The sequence below is a fragment of the Bidens hawaiensis genome, unplaced genomic scaffold (assembly GCF_021521415.1).
Source record: "Bidens hawaiensis isolate Kalapana, Puna unplaced genomic scaffold, B.hawaiensis_p1.1 tig00022693_1, whole genome shotgun sequence".
Taxonomy (NCBI): domain Eukaryota; kingdom Viridiplantae; phylum Streptophyta; class Magnoliopsida; order Asterales; family Asteraceae; genus Bidens; species Bidens hawaiensis.
Window position 1 is genome coordinate 101,365 of NW_027493547.1, and position 18,281 is coordinate 119,645.

The window sequence follows — 18,281 nt, forward strand, 5'->3', positions numbered from 1 at the left end:
ACAGTTGACCTCGAGCCGAGCCAAGACAAGCTTTAGCTCATTTAAGGTACTACACGAGCTCCAGCCCATCTTAGTAAGATCATTGAAGTTTTTTCTCAAGAGATATAAATATAATTAAAATCGTACATAAATTATTTAATCATAATAAACAACCCCTGCCCAAGCTTTAAAGAAAGCTTGAGGTGAATGGCCGTCGGGTTTGAGCAGCTTGTTTTTGGATTTGAAGTTTTACGATTCATTGTCATTAACAGAAGGAGGTTGGATTGGAGTTAGCACATGCCAGTTGGTAGGTGTTGGGTTTCGCAGGTGAAGAAACACTAAGTGAACCCTGGGCAGATTATAGATAATCTGGGGGTTAAGTAATGTTTCCCACGAGGATGAGGTCCAGCAGAGAAGGTTGTTCTTCAGGGGACCTGCAAAACAGACACCGTAAGCTCGTCACTGAGAAGGGGGGGGGGTTCCTCCTTGTGACCACCCTCCGGCGTGAGAATCAGACTAGATTGCTCTGAATATAAGTGTATATTAAGAGATTGCTAGATAAGATTGAGATATCAGATGATGTCCTTACCATTCCAAGGTGTTGGAGTATTTATAGCCGAAGGTAGGTTTCCTAGAAGGTACAGCCGGCTGAATAGTATTCCTGTTCTACCAACAGTGGACTACGCGCAGGCCATGCTGGTTGGTGGATAGGCTACGGCCAACAGTAACAAGGTCGGCTGTACACTGTTCCTTTACTGCCGGCTACGCACTGTTCCACCAACTGTAGGCTGCGCACGTCCCATTGTAAGGGTTGGTGAGTAGGCAGCGGCTAATAGTGACAAACAGTACTAGAGGGTGCTCCTCCTCGTACTGTTGTCGGTGAGCTGTCACCCTGTGATTGGTTCACGGGCTGTTCTGGTCAAATCGTCTTCTGCCCATACCTTAGTAGGTATAGTACAAAAGATCTTCCAGAAGCATACGGACTGGCTCATTTAGGCGGGAGAATTCCCGCCTTGCTCATTCCTTCATGTGACTACTGAAGTAGCTAGTGCCTTGTGCGTGTAGCCTTGCTGTTAGTGCGGGTAGCCTTCCCTGATGGCTTGTATCCGCAACTGCGGGAACAGGCGGGGTACTTCACCATTGGGAGGCTTTCCCTGTGGGTACAGCTGGCGTACTGCGTGTAAGGTTCTTTGAGCATGGTGGGTCCTGCGGGAGCAGTTGGTTGTTGCGCAGACGTCCCTGTTCAAGGTGAGTCTTGCGGGTCCAACTGGGCTCTGCTGGGACCTACCTCTTCAAGTCCCCCCAGTCCAATGTTCTTCTCATGAATTATTAATAAGTGAGGTGAACTTTTGGACTTAGCAAGGGGTTTTGAAAAGGGTTTAGTTTTTAGGTTTTCCGTGGTGATTCTTCCCGCGGTTTTCCTGATGTCACGCAGAAATTCCCGACTTTTCTGCTTGATCTTTGGGTATGAAGCGGGTAGGTTTGTAACCTCCTCGCAAGTCAGGAGCGTTGAGTCCCACTTGTGTGGATTCTCCATGGGGTTTTGGTAGTTTTCAACATACTGATCAACTATGCTAAAACCACCAATTCCATCTTGGAGTTTCAAACAATATAGTTCTCGACGTTCCCGTTACGCGGGGATGTTATTCCCGTTTCCGCAGGCATGGCCCAGAAGATCCTTCTTGGTTTGAATTCCCTGTAGAGTGCTAAGTATGTGAAGGGTTTTGCCTTGATACTGTACCCGCACTCGTCTTATGGTTACTTTACTTCCAAGGTATTCCTGGCGTCAATTCCCTGCGGGTGCTAAGTATGTGAAGGGTTTTGCCTTGACACTGTACCCGCACCCGTCTTATGGTTACTTGTTTGCCAAGGTAAGGGGTATTTTCCCGCTTACTTTTGAATCTTTTTGAATTTTGAAATTCGAAGAGTTGGTGAAAGGATAAGAACAGTCCAAACCTCTGAAACGTCGTGCGACGGTTTCTTCTGACTGTGTCAGGACGTGCAGGAAGTTATGGTAACGTGACAGTACCTGGTCATTCCAGTCGCTTTTTCAGGCGCGTGGGCCCGTTTTTTCGGGCGCGTGGCCGCGAAATTAATGGTATGCGTCCTTTCAACAGCTGTTGCCAGCTTGCTTTTTGCCACGTGTCATAGTTTCATTGCACTTAGAGTATTTATAGCCGAAGGTAGGTTTCCTAGAAGGTACAGCCGGCTGAATAGTATTCCTGTTCTACCAACAGTGGACTACGCGCAGGCCATGCTGGTTGGTGGATAGGCTACGGCCAACAGTAACAAGGTCGGCTGTACACTGTTCCTTTACTGCCGGCTACGCACTGTTCCACCAACTGTAGGCTGCGCACGTCCCATTGTAAGGGTTGGTGAGTAGGCATCGGCTAATAGTGACAAACAGTACTAGAGGGTGCTCCTCCTCGTACTGTTGTGGAAAGGGATCTTCAGAATCAAGCTTCAGGACCACTTCCACTTGGACCCGCTCCATCAGTAGAGCGTGGTGGTTCAAGGAAGGCTTTAAGAATAGCTAGCCCATCATCAGCAGCAGCGACTTCGTTCACCTTCCCCACCACCGGATGCGGGAAGGCGGCATACTGGTTCACTGCTTGGTCGTAAATAGCTTCAGTATCCACATCATACAAAGGGAAGTTGGAAGGCGGGATGCCTTTCTCAACGAACCCTAGACCAAGCAGGAAGCCGGCCTTTTCCCCATCCTCATGAGAAGCGTTGAGGGCTGCGCTCATAGCATCGTCATAAGACGTCTCTGAGAAGACCCGATGCACAACCTACAAAGAAAAAATACAAGTATCAGAACCTTTTTTATTTACAAAGAAAAGCGTGAAGACATGAAGCTAAACATACATGAGACAACGCTTCTCGAAGAAGCCATTCCTTGGCAACCAGAGCTTCTTGGAGGGCTGCTTGAGCTTCGTTACGGGCGCGTTCGGCTTCACTCTTGTTGAGGTTGGCAAGCAACACATCTTTAGCCGCAGCCTCTTCGACGCCCTTTAGCTTACGCTCGGTATGGTCAAGCACCCCCCTCTGGTCCAGGATTTCTTGAAGCTTCTTAGCGTCCTCCATCGCCAAGGCATCATGAGCCTGCTGGAGAGCCTCTAATTTGGCTTTAAGCTCTTCATTCTCCAGGCGTAGAGGCTCAGCAACAGCTTCAGCCTTGGTGGCCCTTTCAGTCGCGTTCCTAGCAGTCTCATTGGCCAGCCGAAGCTGTTCATTAACAGCTTGGGCAGCCTTGGAGCGAGCCTCAAGACGGGCCTGAACCGCAACTTCAAGGGCCTTGAACGCCTTCTCCTTCTCCGCCGCCGCGGCGGAAAGCCTCCTATTCTCCTCCCGGACAGCCCGCGCCTGAGCTACTTCCTGAAGGCGAGCTGCCTTTAACTTGTCGTTTTCACGACAAAGCAGCTCGACGCGCGGCTGCATCCGGGCCAGGAGAACCCGAAGCTCATTGCTTAGCCTACCCTCCTGGTAGCTAGCCATGGCTTCCCTCAACGCACCACTGGGAGCAGCGTGACGAGCCCACTCCACGCACTCCACAGGTGTGCGAAGGGTTGTTCCTCGGCGAATGTTCCATCGTGGAACATACACTTCATTGGAATCCGACACTGCAAAAAACAAAGAGCAGTTAGGAAAAGAGGGTTTCTACGTCTGTTAGGATACGGCTGACATAATAGATTGGCATCTGGATGCCTTTTCGCTCTACTAGCAGGACTGCCCCGGTTGCTCTATCTGTTGTGGAAAGGTATAGGATTAACTCCTCTCCCGCTTTTGGTGCTGTGAGCGTTGGGAGTTCGATCAAGCGTGACCGAATCTCCTGAAAAGCTGCTTCCGCTTCTGGTGTCCAGCGGAAGTGCGTTTTCTTTAAACAGTTTCTCAACGTTGACACGAAGGGAAACGACTTATTCGCGTGGTTTGCCAAAAAGCGATTAAGTGCCACTAGTCGTCCATTCAGTGTCTGAGCCTGTTTGATGGTAGTAGGTGATTCCATTTTGATAATGGCTTCGACCTTTTCAGGGTTCGCTCTGAAGCCATCTTTAGTGACGATGACCCCCAAGAACTTCCCTTCTTCCATTCCAAAGGCACACTTGCTCGGGTTGAGCTTCATGTTTATCTTCCTGAGCGTGTTGAACGTCTCTTCGATGTCTTTCAACATCGCTTCTGGGTCAGGGCTTTTGATGACCAAGTCATCCATGTAGACTTCCAAGTTCCTCCCAATTTGGGCATGAAACTGGTTGTCCATCAGGCGTTGGTATGTGGACCCGGCATTCTTAAGTCCGAATGGCATCATTTGGTAACAAAATGTGCCATCGGGCGTCCGAAAAGCGGTTTTGTCCTGATCATCAACGGCCATGTGGATTTGATGGTACCCCTTATACGCGTCCAGGAAGCATTTAAGGCGGAACGGTGCCAACGAGTCCACCTTAAGATCAATTTCGGGTAACGGATAACAATCTTTGGGGCATGCTTTGTTCAAGTCTTTGAAATCTATGCACATGCGCCATTGTTTGTTATTCTTCAGTACCATAACGGGATTTGCAACCCAAGTTTGATATCTACTAACGCGTACGATGCCTGCGTCAAGGAGTTCCTTGACTTGGGTTCTACACGCGTTAATTTGTTCTGGCCCCATTACTCTGCGCTTTTGTACGATCGGCGTAACAGCCGGATCGCATTTGAGCTTATGCTCTGCCTTACTTCGGGGTACACCAGTCATGTCAGCTGGTGTCCACGCGAAGATGTCAGCGTTTTTTTGTAATAAGCGCTTGAGTAAGGTGCGTGTGGGATCAACAATTGTTGGGCCAATGGAGACGGCCTGGTCAGGGTACTTGCCGTTGAAGGCCCATCTTTCTGGTTCGGTGATGGTTGGTTTAGCCATCTTTGGTTTGGGTTTAGATGAGACAGATGCGATGCATACCTGGGGAATGCGGGTGATCATCGCTACACCCTCAGCTGTTGGCCATCCCATCATGCCGTGGACTGAGGATACCACGGCGTTGAATCTTGCCATCCCGTCTCTCCCGAAGAGAATGTCGTATGTGTGGTGTGGCTTCCTCATCACGACAAAGTCCACATCTTCTGTGCGGGAGTGTTTCCCATCCGTAAGAGTGACGGGGAAAGATAGGATACCCAGGGGGGTGTTTGTGCTGCCATCAAACCCTTCCATCGAGGCGCAGATCGTTTCCAGGCGTTCCTTGTCTTCGTCATCTAGCTTGTCGAAGAACTGCCTGTACATCACCGTTGACGAGGCGCCGTTGTCAGCAAGAGTGCGAGAAGTGATGTAGTGCCCTAGCTGGCTTTTGATGACGATAGGGCCTTCTTTGCTGGGTCCTCCTGGCACTCGCGGGAAGCGCACCTCAGCTTCCTTCCACGCACATGGTTCTGGCGTTCGCCTTTTTCTTCCTCTGATCTTACCATGGACCATGTTGATGCTGATGTCCACGGGCTTTCGTCCGTTGCCTCGGTACCGGTTGTCGTTCCTTCCTCCCTTCTTGATTGATGCCACCAGGTGTGCCAGTCTTCCATCCTTGACGAATGCTTCAACAATATCCTTCAAGGATGTACACTCTTCTGTACCATGACCTTTTGTCCCGTGGAAGTCACAGGATTTGCTCTGATCCGCATTAGGTCGCTGTCGGATCATTGGAGCTTTTGGCCATGGTAGCTTTTCAGTGGCAAATATCTCCGTGACGCTTTTGGTGAGTGGCGTCCACCGGTGCTTTTGGCTTGAAGGGTGTGTGTGATTTCTTCCGCCAACAAGAGGGTGAGAGCTGGATGAGGTGTCAAAGTTTACCCTTGACTGCCAGATACCTAGCTTCCTCTTTTTGTTCTGCCGGGCGATCCGAACATTGTTCTCTCTTGTCCTCTGCGTGTAGAGGTGTGTACTCTGGGGAAGATCCCTTCCCAGTTGCTTCTCCGTCTCGGCAAAGCGCTTGGCCGCCGTCATGATGGCATCCCATGTTGATGGCATGCCATCCTTACCCGTTAATGTGCGGATAAGCTCTGGGTATTCGGCGCCTTGGATGAAAGCGGCGCGAACAAGATCTTCACTTATGTTGCCGAGACTTAGCTTTTTGGAGTTGAAGGGGGTGATGAAGTCTAGTAAAGATTCATCCTCCTCTCTAACGCAGTTGAGGATCGTCCACTGTTCTTCAGTATATTTCCTCTGTTGGCTGAAGTGTTGGCTGAACTTGTTCTGAAAGTCCGCCCAGTCATATATGTGGTGGACCGGTAAACGATCGAACCATGCCCTGGCCGCTCCAACCAGAGTCATCTGGAACATATAACACCACGTGGGTTCCGTCCAGTTACTGACGGTTGCCCCCGCAATGAATCTGTTCAATTGGTCGTCTGGGTCGGATAGACCATCATAAGTGCCAATGTTGGACATTTGTTTGGCACTTCTCGGGGCGATTGCTTCCGCAATGTCCCTTGCGAACTTTGACTTTCCTGCATTTGTAGCAGTTGGCCTAAAGGTTTTGGAGAAGTCACGCGGGTTTCTCTCCGCATTCGTTGGTTTAAAAGCTTCCCCAAAATTCCTTTTCGGCTGGAAGTCCGTTTCCTTACGCTTCCCTTTCGCCTTATGGCGAGGGTTTGCGTCAGTATCGGATTCTTCCCTCTCGTCGTCTGAGTACTCGCACTCGCTGTTCATATTGAGATGTTGGCGAGTACTGCCGAATTCGTCAGCCTGTTGAACTGAACGCAAGCGTTCATCCAATTCAGCTTGGAACTCTCTCTGACGTGCTTCGGCCCACTCCTTCACTTGATCTAGTGTTTGGCGAGGGACCCTCGTTCGTTTTTCCAACTGGGCATCAGTGAACCCCAGTGGAATATTTACTGCACTTGCCCCGGCTTGGGTAGTCGGGGTAGTGTTCGTAAGATTTGTATAACCGCCGGTGTTCCCCCCAGTTGCTGGGGTTGTGGTTACCGGGGTTTCTTGGTCGGTTACTGGCCTTGGGACCGGAGTAACGTTAACCATTTCTTCAGAAATTTTGAAAAACCTAAATTAGTTCTAGCTTTTATGCACGGATGGCGCCAATGAAGAAACACTAAGTGAACCCTGGGCAGATTATAGATAATCTGGGGGTTAAGTAATGTTTCCCACGAGGATGAGGTCCAGCAGAGAAGGTTGTTCTTCAGGGGACCTGCAAAACAGACACCGTAAGCTCGTCACTGAGAAGGGGGGGGGTTCCTCCTTGTGACCACCCTCCGGCGTGAGAATCAGACTAGATTGCTCTGAATATAAGTGTATATTAAGAGATTGCTAGATAAGATTGAGATATCAGATGATGTCCTTACCATTCCAAGGTGTTGGAGTATTTATAGCCGAAGGTAGGTTTCCTAGAAGGTACAGCCGGCTGAATAGTATTCCTGTTCTACCAACAGTGGACTACGCGCAGGCCATGCTGGTTGGTGGATAGGCTACGGCCAACAGTAACAAGGTCGGCTGTACACTGTTCCTTTACTGCCGGCTACGCACTGTTCCACCAACTGTAGGCTGCGCACGTTCCATTGTAAGGGTTGGTGAGTAGGCATCGGCTAATAGTGACAAACAGTACTAGAGGGTGCTCCTCCTCGTACTGTTGTCGGTGAGCTGTCACCCTGTGATTGGTTCACGGGCTGTTCTGGTCAAATCGTCTTCTGCCCATACCTTAGTAGGTATAGTACAAAAGATCTTCCAGAAGCATACGGACTGGCTCATTTAGGCGGGAGAATTCCCGCCTTGCTCATTCCTTCATGTGACTACTGAAGTAGCTAGTGCCTTGTGCGTGTAGCCTTGCTGTTAGTGCGGGTAGCCTTCCCTGATGGCTTGTATCCGCAACTGCGGGAACAGGCGGGGTACTTCACCATTGGGAGGCTTTCCCTGTGGGTACAGCTGGCGTACTGCGCGTAAGGTTCTTTGAGCATGGTGGGTCCTGCGGGAGCAGTTGGTCGTTGCGCAGACGTCCCTGTTCAAGGTGAGTCTTGCGGGTCCAACTGGGCTCTGCTGGGACCTACCTCTTCAGCAGGCCTTTTGGTGTAGGCTTGGTTTATTATATGAAGTCAAAAGAAGAGACGGGTGCGGACGGCCGTGCCCAAGCCCAGCCCAGTTTTAGATTTCTTGCTTAATAATTTACTAACCCTAGTTCAATATCTATATAAACGACATCATATACTTGTAATCATTGTCACTCAAAAAAAATACCTAGTTGCCACCCGTGGACGTAGGTCGGTTTAGACCGAACCACGTTAAATCCTCGTGTTCGTTTATTGCTTTCGCGTGTGTGTTCAGTTTCGTGTGTGCGTTTAATCCAAAAAAGGTAACAATTGTTATTATTCTTACTCATACATACTTATTCTCAAATCATAAGTTGGTCACGTCGAGGATAAGAATGGTTTGATTTGCAGTGATTCAACTCGCTAGAAATATCAGGATCCATACCCGTGAAGTATCTATCCAGAACTGATCTGTGACGAGAATTTGATTTTTAATTTGACAGTTAATATAAAAAAGAAAATTAATAAAATGAAATTTGAATAAGCTAGAATAAATGATAGAAAAAGAGGAAAAGTAAAGTCTAATGGCTCAAAAAAAAAAAAAACAAAGTGAAGTTTAGATGAAGGTATACAAGCAAGGTACAAGATTCATTCCCTCTTTATTACAAAGATTGGTATATATATAGCATCTTCTTATACTTCATAAAACCACAACTCAAAATCTAATTGTTCTAACAGCTTATAAATCATTGATCTCAATCAATGGCTGCCATGCGAACCCGCCCTACACGAGGTGACCGACACATGTTCTCCTCCTTGGACGACAATGCCGTGATGAAAAACATACTTGCCACACACGCTCCCGATGGCGCCTATTTTGATGTCAAACCGCTTCTTCAAATCATCGAAGACATCACACATAGAGCCAATCTAGACAAAAGCCATCATGCATGCTTTTTTTTTTTTTGGTACTTGGTTTATTAAATCATCCTAACATAGAATATTATTTTTTTAATTTGTAGGGTACTCAAGCGGAAACGGATGCCATAGTTGAGAGTGTGTCTTATAACGACGTTAGGGAGATGCTTGAAGCCATGGCATTCACGACTAATAAGGTTTCAAGTGAGATAAATGTCAAATATATTTATAAGTTACATGGTTACAAACTTATAATATATTATACATATATAGAGCAAGTACGTGTTTTATAATCAATAATATGCTGAGAACCATGTGTAGGTTTCCTGCACGGGCATTGGAAGTGGATATGCGCATGCAACCACCACAGGGATATTCCTCATGCTTTGCCACTACGAGTGGGATGTAAAAGCAATTATTACACTAGCGTCTTTTAAGGAGAACTACGGTGAGTTATGGTTGGTGGTTCAGTTGTGTGTTTCGAATCCACTGACTAAGTCCGAAGCCCACCTCAAGCAAATCCATGATGTACTCGAGCAGGGTGAGGCTCTCAAACCAAGGTTTGAGACCGGCACTAACCTCTTCAAAGCCATGCTTGACTTGACTCATTGCATTATTCAATTTAAGGATCTCCCCAAGCAATATATTAGCCCGGATACTCCTGAACTCGATACGGCCACCACTCATATTCCTACCGCCGTTTACTGGATCATCCGAAGCATCGTCGCGTGTGCTTCCATTCTCATTAATCTAATCGGAACAGTACATGAGTATGTCTTCAACTCATTTTTCTTTTTTCTATTTTACATTCTCTAGAACTATACAATATCACTGGTAGAAAACTAGACATCTGCGATCAAAATTTACAAACATAAAAAGGGTCACAAAATTAGCTAGTGCTCGCAAAATTCAAGTTCAAGCACAATCAAGTTGCAAAACGATCACAAATTTTGCGATTACCCATTCTTGGTCAAGAGACCATAAGAAGTTAATCAAAATTTAACTTTTTTTAAAATCACCGCTCAAAAATGGGCTATAAAGACGGTTGCATCACTATTGAAGAAATGACGTGAATGATAAATTAAAATTAAAGCAAGATCACATACTGAAAAATAAATACATAATGACATTTGTTAACATGAGTAATTGAGTATGTATCATCTAACATTGTTTCACTATGATTAAACTGGTAATTTCCGACCAGATAGTTTTCAAGTGTTATTTCAGTCGCAAATCGGTCACAAAGGCTAATTTTACGATCAAAAGACGGTCACAAATGCCCATTTTTTAGTAATTTAATTTCCCTTACAAATTCTCAAGAACCATAAATACTGCTTTTTAACTTAGGCATGTCACGGCGACCACGGAAGCTTGGGAGCTGTCAAGTTTGGCTCTCAAGATCAGCAACATTCATGATCACCTCAAGCATCAATTGGATCTATGCAATCACCATATCAGTAAGATCAAAAAATGTTAAATTAATATGTTATGTAAGATAATCACAATGATTACAATGTATTTTTTATTAGGATTATCTCCATAACAATATAATAATCTATTTCTAAGACAATATAACAATATCAAAGAATATCATCATGTGATATTATTTCAATATCTATTATACCCTCGCAGTCGAAGAGGGAAGAGACCAGATGCTTTGACTGGCACAAAAGTCTTCAAAGAGTGTCCGCGGTAGACCTTTGGTGAAGATGTCGTCCACTTTATACCGTGAAGAAACATGCATTAGATGAACTTGTCCGCGTTGTACCTACTCACGAACAAAATGAATGTCCAGTTCAGTAAGTTTGGTTCTCTAGTGTTGAACTGGGTTGCTGGCAAGATAGATCGCACTCACGTTGTCAAAATAGACAAGAGTGGCACGTGAGAGAGGGATGTGAAGTTCAAGAAGAAGGATGCGGAGCTAACATATTTCGGCCACAATATTCGCAATGCCGCGATACTCAGCTTCTGCACTTGAACGGGAGAGAGTGTTCTGCCTCTTCAATGACCAAGAAATGAGTACACCAAAATAAACATAGTACCCGGAAGTGGAGTGTCGAGTGTCGGGACAACCCGCCCACTCATCATTTGTGTAAGCAAGTAAAGATGAAGAGGATGAGGGTCCGAGTGTAAGCCCATAGTCGTAGGTTCCCTGAAGGTATCTCAGTATACGCCTCAATGCATCCCAACGATCTGATCGTGGGGCGAGCATGTACATACAAACTTGTTGTACTGCGTAAGTAATATTGGGACGTGTGAATGTCAAATATTGTAACGCACCTGCCAGACTATGATATAGAGTTGAGTCCGTGAAGACAGAGCCTGAGGTTGCACTTAGGTAGTATTTGGTATGAAAGAATGGAGGGTGGAATGGAATGAATTATTCCAATTGAATGAATTAAAATATGTTTGGTTGTCATGTGGTAATAGAATGAGTTATTCTTCAAGGAATAGAACTCCTTCCAATTATAGGATTTCACTCCTTTAAGAATTTTAAGAACGAGGTAGCGTTTGGTGTGCATGAATGATAGGAGGAATGGAATGATTCATTACGTATGAATGAAAAAAGTGGTGTTTTGTTGCTCAATGGAATGAAATCATCCATTACACATGGAATCCTATTCCATCAAAAACATTCCTTGCTACTCCCCTTCTTTTTTTTTCATTCTATTCCTCCTTCACCTACTTTCTCAGCAATACCATCACCACCTAACAACAACTACCACTACCATCGCCATCACCGACACCTTCCCGCCACCATCGCCATCACCACCGCCTCCGCCACCACCACCTTACCATCAGCGCAACCACCGCCACCGCCATCGTCGTTGTAACCACCGAAAATATTGTCACTGCTGCCGCCTGACCATCACCGCCACCCTACCATCGCCATCACTACCAATGCTACCACCGCCACTCCCACCACCACCGTCGCCACTACCACCACCATTTTCGTTGCCGGAGCTAACACCACCACCATCGCCATTGCGATTTTTTTTTTTGTAAAAAAAATATTTTGAGATATGAGTGTTTTTATTATTTCTATTTCAATCATATAATTTTTTAGGATACCAAACAACATAAAGTAATAATTCATTTCATTATATGGGTTAACCACACAAGACAAATAAATGGAATGATCCATTTCATTCCTTCTTCCATTCCATTCCTTCTTCCATTCCATTCTCCCTTCATTCCATTACCTTCAACCAAACATATCCTGAGTATTTTTTTTTCATTCCTTCAAGGAATGAAAATGCCCCAATAATAATAATAATAATAATAATAACAATAATAATAATAGTAATAATAAATAAATAATAATTGTTATTATTATTATTGTTATATTGCCATTATTATTATAACAATAATAATAATAACAATAACAATAATAATAGTAATAATAAATATTATTGTTATTGTTATTATTATTATTATTATTGATTTGTATATAATAATATAATTATTATTATATTAGAATTATTATTATATTTAAATTTTGGTGAGTTAACATTTCCCACCGTGCATGCTTGGTTCAATGTTTTTATGATTATTTTTATTCGATTAATTAATCTCGTTGTAACGCGCGGGTTTTAAAAACTAGTTATTATGAATATTCATATTATTAATTATTATAATTATTATTTTCTGCTACTAATAATAATTAGTAAATAATAATAATAAATATTATTAGTTTATTATTATTAGTAAATAATAATATTATTATTAACAATAATAATATTTACTACTAATAATAATAAAGTGAAGAATCATTTCATTCCTATATGATAACCAAACATGACAATGGAATGTAATGATTCATTTTATTTCTTTGTTAATTCCATTACCACGTCCATTCCATTCTCTTATCCAATCTATTGCCCATACCAAACAGACTCTTAGTTTATTTGGAGTATCAACCTGAGTGGTGACCGGTTTACATGATCCCATACCCACGCGCTTTATTATGTCCTTGATATAGATCTTCTGGGAGAGAAACATGATGTTACCGATTCTTTTAACTGAGATGCCTAAGATCTTTCATGGCAAATTCGATAGCGAGACCTTGCATTAGAGTTCAACGAAGCCTCGCGGAGGAGGTAACCAGAAGTATGCCATTAACATAAAGTAAAAGGTAAGCGGTTTGATTGTCGTTGTGAAATGTGAAAAGAGATGTGTCACACCGGCTTTGTGTAAACCCCAAGGTGAGGTCGTAGTCAGTGAACCGTTGATACCATCTGCGTGGAGATTACTTGAGCCCGTAAAGGGAATTTTTAAGGGAGCATACATGATTCGGAAAGTGTTTATCTCAAAATCCCACTGGTTGATACGGACGGTTTCATTCAACTTGCCATGTAAGAATGCGTTAGATACATCTAGTTGATGTGCCAACTATGATTTAGAAAGAGCGATAGATAAGACCGTCCGAATGGTAGTTGGTTTTGCCATGGGACTAAATGTCTCCCCACAGTCCACACCCACCTGTTTTAACCGACCATCACAACGAGTCGTGCCTTGAACCTTTCTAAGCTGCCATCTGCATGTAATTTATGTTTAAAAGGCTACATGCTACGTAGTAGCCAGTAGGTGGCCCAAAGTTGGGAGTTAGTGGTGGGCCAGGGTGTTTAGGGATGGGGTCTGAGCTGATGGATTTTGATTAGGATCGGGATGGACATAAGACCATAGGTACGGGTGTGGTGGAGTGGACAAAAAATCATAGGAAGGAGCGGGGATGGTTTGATTGGCATAGGGAAAGATGGTCTCATAAAAAATGGCGTGACGGGAGATTATGAGTTGGTATGTTTTAAGGTTTAGACATTTATAGCCCTTGTGGTTGGTGGGGTAGCCAAGAAAGACACACGGAGTGGACCGGTTGTTGAGTTTGTTTATAGTGGTTGAAGGGACTAAAGGATAACATAGACAAATGAAGACACGTGAATGTTCGTGACATGGTGATCTATTGTAAAGAAGATGAGTTGGGTTTTTAAGATCCGGCATTTTACTAGGTAAAATGTTGAGTACGTATGCGGCCATGTCAAGGGCATGGTGTCAATAGGTGGGTGGTAGGGACACATGAGTTAAAACAGTACAAATAATATGTTGATAGAGCGAATTTTATGTTCTGCTTTGTCATTTTGTGATGAAGTGTATGGACACGAGAGGAGAGGCGAAAAATCATGCCATTGGTATCACAAGATTGATTAAATGAGTTGTTAACGTATTCGGTTCCATTATCACATTGTAAGGTTCTTATTTTACACTCGAATTGAGTTTCAGTTAATTTGTAAAAGTTACAAAATATTGAAAAAACTTGTGATTTTTTGGCTAATGGATATGTCGAAAAAAATTGGTGCGATCATCTACAAACAAGATATAGTAAAGATGCTTAACGATACTCTATACAGGAGAGGTTCATAGATCGCTATGTATTATATCGAAAGGAAAGGATGTATAATTACTAGACTCATGAAATGGTAATCTAGTACTTTTGCCAAACACAAATGAGGAACAAATGCTTTTATTAATAGGTTTATAATTAATATCACAATAACGTCTAAGAGAATTCAATAAATTGTTGCCCGGGTGACCAAGACGGTTATGCCAAAGTTCTTGTGAGACAGCAGCAAAAGTTGTTGGTGATTTTAGCCCAAAGATTATTGATGGTATGAGAGGATAGAGATCACCGTTGTTGCACCGGAGGATAGGGATCTGAATCTTGTAATCCTTGACAAGAAAACCAAATGGGTCAAACTCTATAGAAATCCAATTATCGATAACTAATCGACAGTCGGAAATAAGATTTTTTTATTAATTTTGGTGCATAAAGGACATTATTTAATTTAAGGGGAGGGAAGGGTGCGGGCAAGGTTTGATGGGCATAACCGGTTACCAGAATTGTCGTGCCATCACCAACAATAATATTTTGTAAAATGCAATTATTAAAAAAGACCGGGGAGAGTTGGTCATGTGCGAGGTTGCGCTAGTGCCCATATGCTGCATGATGAGCTTGCTCAGAGCAATGGGCCTCGGCCCAAGAATGCCATTACCCATTTGACTAGTGTTACCAGGCCTTAGATAAGTGGGATATGGAGATGGTGGGCTTGGTCATTGCTGATTATTGAACCATTGATGTTGTGGCAGGCCAGCCCATGGCAATTGAGAGTTGAAGAATTGGGCAAGGTATTCATTGGGGCAAGTACTTTCAATTCTTGAAAATATGCGCTGGGAAATTTTCAGGATGAATGTTTGAAAGCTTGTTGTTGAGGTGTATAGCCTGGACCACTTTATTATCTTGAAAGATATCGGCCAGCGCAGACCAGGAAGCAGTGGCAGTGGTGTCTTTCTTTAAGATTGTGTGAAGGAGATCGTGTGAGATGGTTCCATATATCTATTGCAGAACAATGGAATCGATCAGTTCCCATTGTTTATCAGTTTTGGAATCGGGTTGCGGGATAGTTTTGGGATCGTCTTCTTTGGGGGTTGAGGTGGGTGGCGGTGGGAGAGGTTAGAGATGGTCAAAGACTTGAAAGGCTTTGCAATGTATTTTGAAGAGTTCGGACCAAGACGAATACTAGGCAGACTCCATCTATAAAGTGACAGGGACGAAGTTCATGATGTTGGATACAGTGACAGCAGGATGGAGTTTTTGATCCATGAGGAAGGATAACGATGTAGATTTAGAGGGTGATGGGAAAGAAAGTATGATAGAGGAATCGGTAGTGGGAGACAGCCGTAGGGAGAAGGGCCGGCTGCTTGGGTTAAACCAGGACTCGTGATACCATGTAAGATAATCACAATTCCTTACTCTTTCATTCTAAGGAACCGACATAAATAGTTACAATGATTACAATATATTTTTAGTTAGGATTATCTCCATAACAGTAGAATAATCTATTTCTAAGACAATATAACAATATCAAAGAATATCATCATGTGATGTTATTTCTGTATATATTAATTATGGCCATTTACTGATAATCGCACTATATTTTGAACCTAATATTAATGATCAGATGAGAAGAAGCAGATTGAAGCTTACCTGATGATTCTCCGCGTCATGGAGACTCCACATCTTGATAACACAAAGCCTCTCAAGCAATTGATTTACCAGAAAGATGATCAACTACCATTGTACGAGTGCAGTACAAAGAATCGGGTGTGTGTTCATTATTCATTGTTTGTACGTACATTGGTTTTATTAAAGATCATTGGTTATAGGGACTAATAGTTTGTTCAAAGTTGAATATTGGTGTGGGATTAGGTTAGCATCGATATGCTAAAGAAGAAGATAGTGTTGCTTTTCATTTCCGACCTTGACTTGTCAGAATATGAGCTATCAATCCATGGCCAGATATACCGCGAGGCAAAGCTACGCCCGGAAAGAGCCGAGAGCCATTATGAGGTGGTCTGGCTCCCGGTGGTGACCAGTCATGGGGCAAAACCGTGGACCCAGAAAGACCAAAGAAAATTGGAGGAGTTAAGAAATACGATGCCATGGTATTCGGTGTTTCACCCATTGTTACTTCATCGAGCAGTGATCAACTACATTAAGGAGGTGTGGCACTTTAACCATAAACCGTTGATTGTGGTGATGGATCCTCAAGGGAGGATCATCAACACCAATGCGTTGCACATGATGTGGATATGGGGAAACATGGCTTTCCCGTTCACTATCATGAGGGAAGAAGTCCTTTGGCGCGAGGAAACTTGGAGGATTGAATTGCTTGCCTATTCCATAGAGCCAAATATTTTCAGTTGGGTAAGTTAGCGTCACTCACATTTTATCTTAATCTTAACAACATATATACATTTTTGTTTTATGGGTTTTTAGAGTTTAGAATCAGTATTTATGCAAAACCACATTTTTATTTTATGAGTTTACTATATAAGGTCCAAGGTTCTGCTTTATATAAAGTGTAGTAAATTTTTTTGACAGGTTGTTGAGGAAAAGTACATTTGTTTGTATGGAGGGAAGGATTTGGAATGGATTCGAAGATTTACTACAACCACACAAGCAGTGGCGCGTAAAGCTGGAATCCAGCTTGAGATGTTGTATGTTGGGACAAGCAACCCGAGGGAGAAAGTGAGGAAAAACAATGATATAATCCGCTCTGACAATCTTAGCCACGTGCTCCCGGACCTAACTCTAATATGGTTCTTTTGGGTTCGACTCGAGAGCATGTTGTACTCAAAACTCCAACACAGGAAATCATTTGATGAAGACCCGATTCTACGTGAAATTAATGTAATGCTTACATATGATGGAAATGGTCAGGTTTGGGCCGTGGTATGCCGTGAGAATGACTGGATGAGAAGGTCTGATGGTGTCACGGTGTTAACGAGTTTGACCAATTATAGTGAGTGGCAGGATGAGGCACAAAACAAGGGTTTTCTACCAGCCTTAAACGAGCATCTTGAGGCAAACCGGCCACAACATCACAACAACCGTTTAATATTACCGGGTACCTTTAGGAATGTGCCGGAGAGAGTTGTTTGCAGTGAATGCGGGCGGTCAATTTAGAGGTTTTTCATGTACCGATGTTGCATTGATTAATTATAACTATACTATGCTTCTTGATTTACATATTAAAGAGACTGGAACATATGAGTGTATTGTGTTGTAATTTAGTCGTTTGCTGCTTATTAGTAATACATATTTGATTAATGAAGTTGTGGTTGATTTTATAATAATAATCATACCCCTTATTTCCAACAGCCCCTGTAGATCAATGTTAGAAGCATCAATTAGAAAACATTTAATACACATAGTAAGTTGAAATATTTCTTACCTTAAAACAGACCATTTAAAACTCATCCCAATTAAATATTGCGACTTTTTCTTTAACAACCTTCAATACCTGAGTGAGTTGATGTTAAACATCCATACTGACTTTGACACTCTAGCATGACTCCCTTAGGATTAGCATCAAGGAGAAAACTCACAACTGTGAAAAAAAAACCTCGTTGATCGAGTCTGGTTTTGAACCTGTAGCTGAGATCATAAAGATCTCAAACGTTAATTAACCGTCACCCTATGTCGTTATACCAAAAGGCCAAATGTGATTAAATATTGCAACGAACCTTATTACGACTCGTGAAGTTGTATGTTTATCTATTATATTATTCTTTGTTAATTAGTTTATTTGTTTACAGAATGATAAATAGAAATACGTAGAAATGGTACAACTTATATCACACATGATTGGTGCAACATCCCCAAGCTACTTCAATAACAAGTATTGTTTAAAAAATATTATAAGTGCAAATGACCTGTATATGAAGGTGTAAGTAAGCACATGACCTGATGACCACTAGCTTGAAACTTGTGCTGAAGTTTAATTGTGTGCACCTTTTCTTAATTCTAAGTTTTGTGGGTTTACGTGACATTTTAA

General features: G+C 43.2%; 1 protein-coding gene across 1 annotated transcript; it reads left to right on the forward strand.

The window, feature by feature from the left end:
* Positions 1-8,733: 8,733 nt before the first annotated feature.
* LOC143566101 (protein SIEVE ELEMENT OCCLUSION B-like) lies at positions 8,734-17,410 on the forward strand. The gene is made up of 7 exons (XM_077052885.1): positions 8,734-8,919; positions 8,994-9,104; positions 9,211-9,659; positions 10,237-10,346; positions 15,903-16,045; positions 16,151-16,648; positions 16,826-17,410. Exons 1-7 carry the CDS (start codon positions 8,734-8,736, stop codon positions 17,408-17,410), a joined length of 2,082 nt encoding a protein of 693 aa, XP_076909000.1.
* Positions 17,411-18,281: the final 871 nt, after the last annotated feature.

Bases quoted from the DNA above. Each gene is read 5' to 3' on its own strand.
- LOC143566101 (XM_077052885.1), top strand. From the start codon at position 8,734: ATGGCTGCCATGCGAACCCGCCCTACACGAGGTGACCGACACATGTTC. The intron at 10,347-15,902 runs GTAAGATCAAAA...ATTAATGATCAG, and splicing joins TCTATGCAATCACCATATCA to ATGAGAAGAAGCAGATTGAA. The intron at 16,046-16,150 runs GTGTGTGTTCAT...GTGTGGGATTAG, and splicing joins AGTGCAGTACAAAGAATCGG to GTTAGCATCGATATGCTAAA.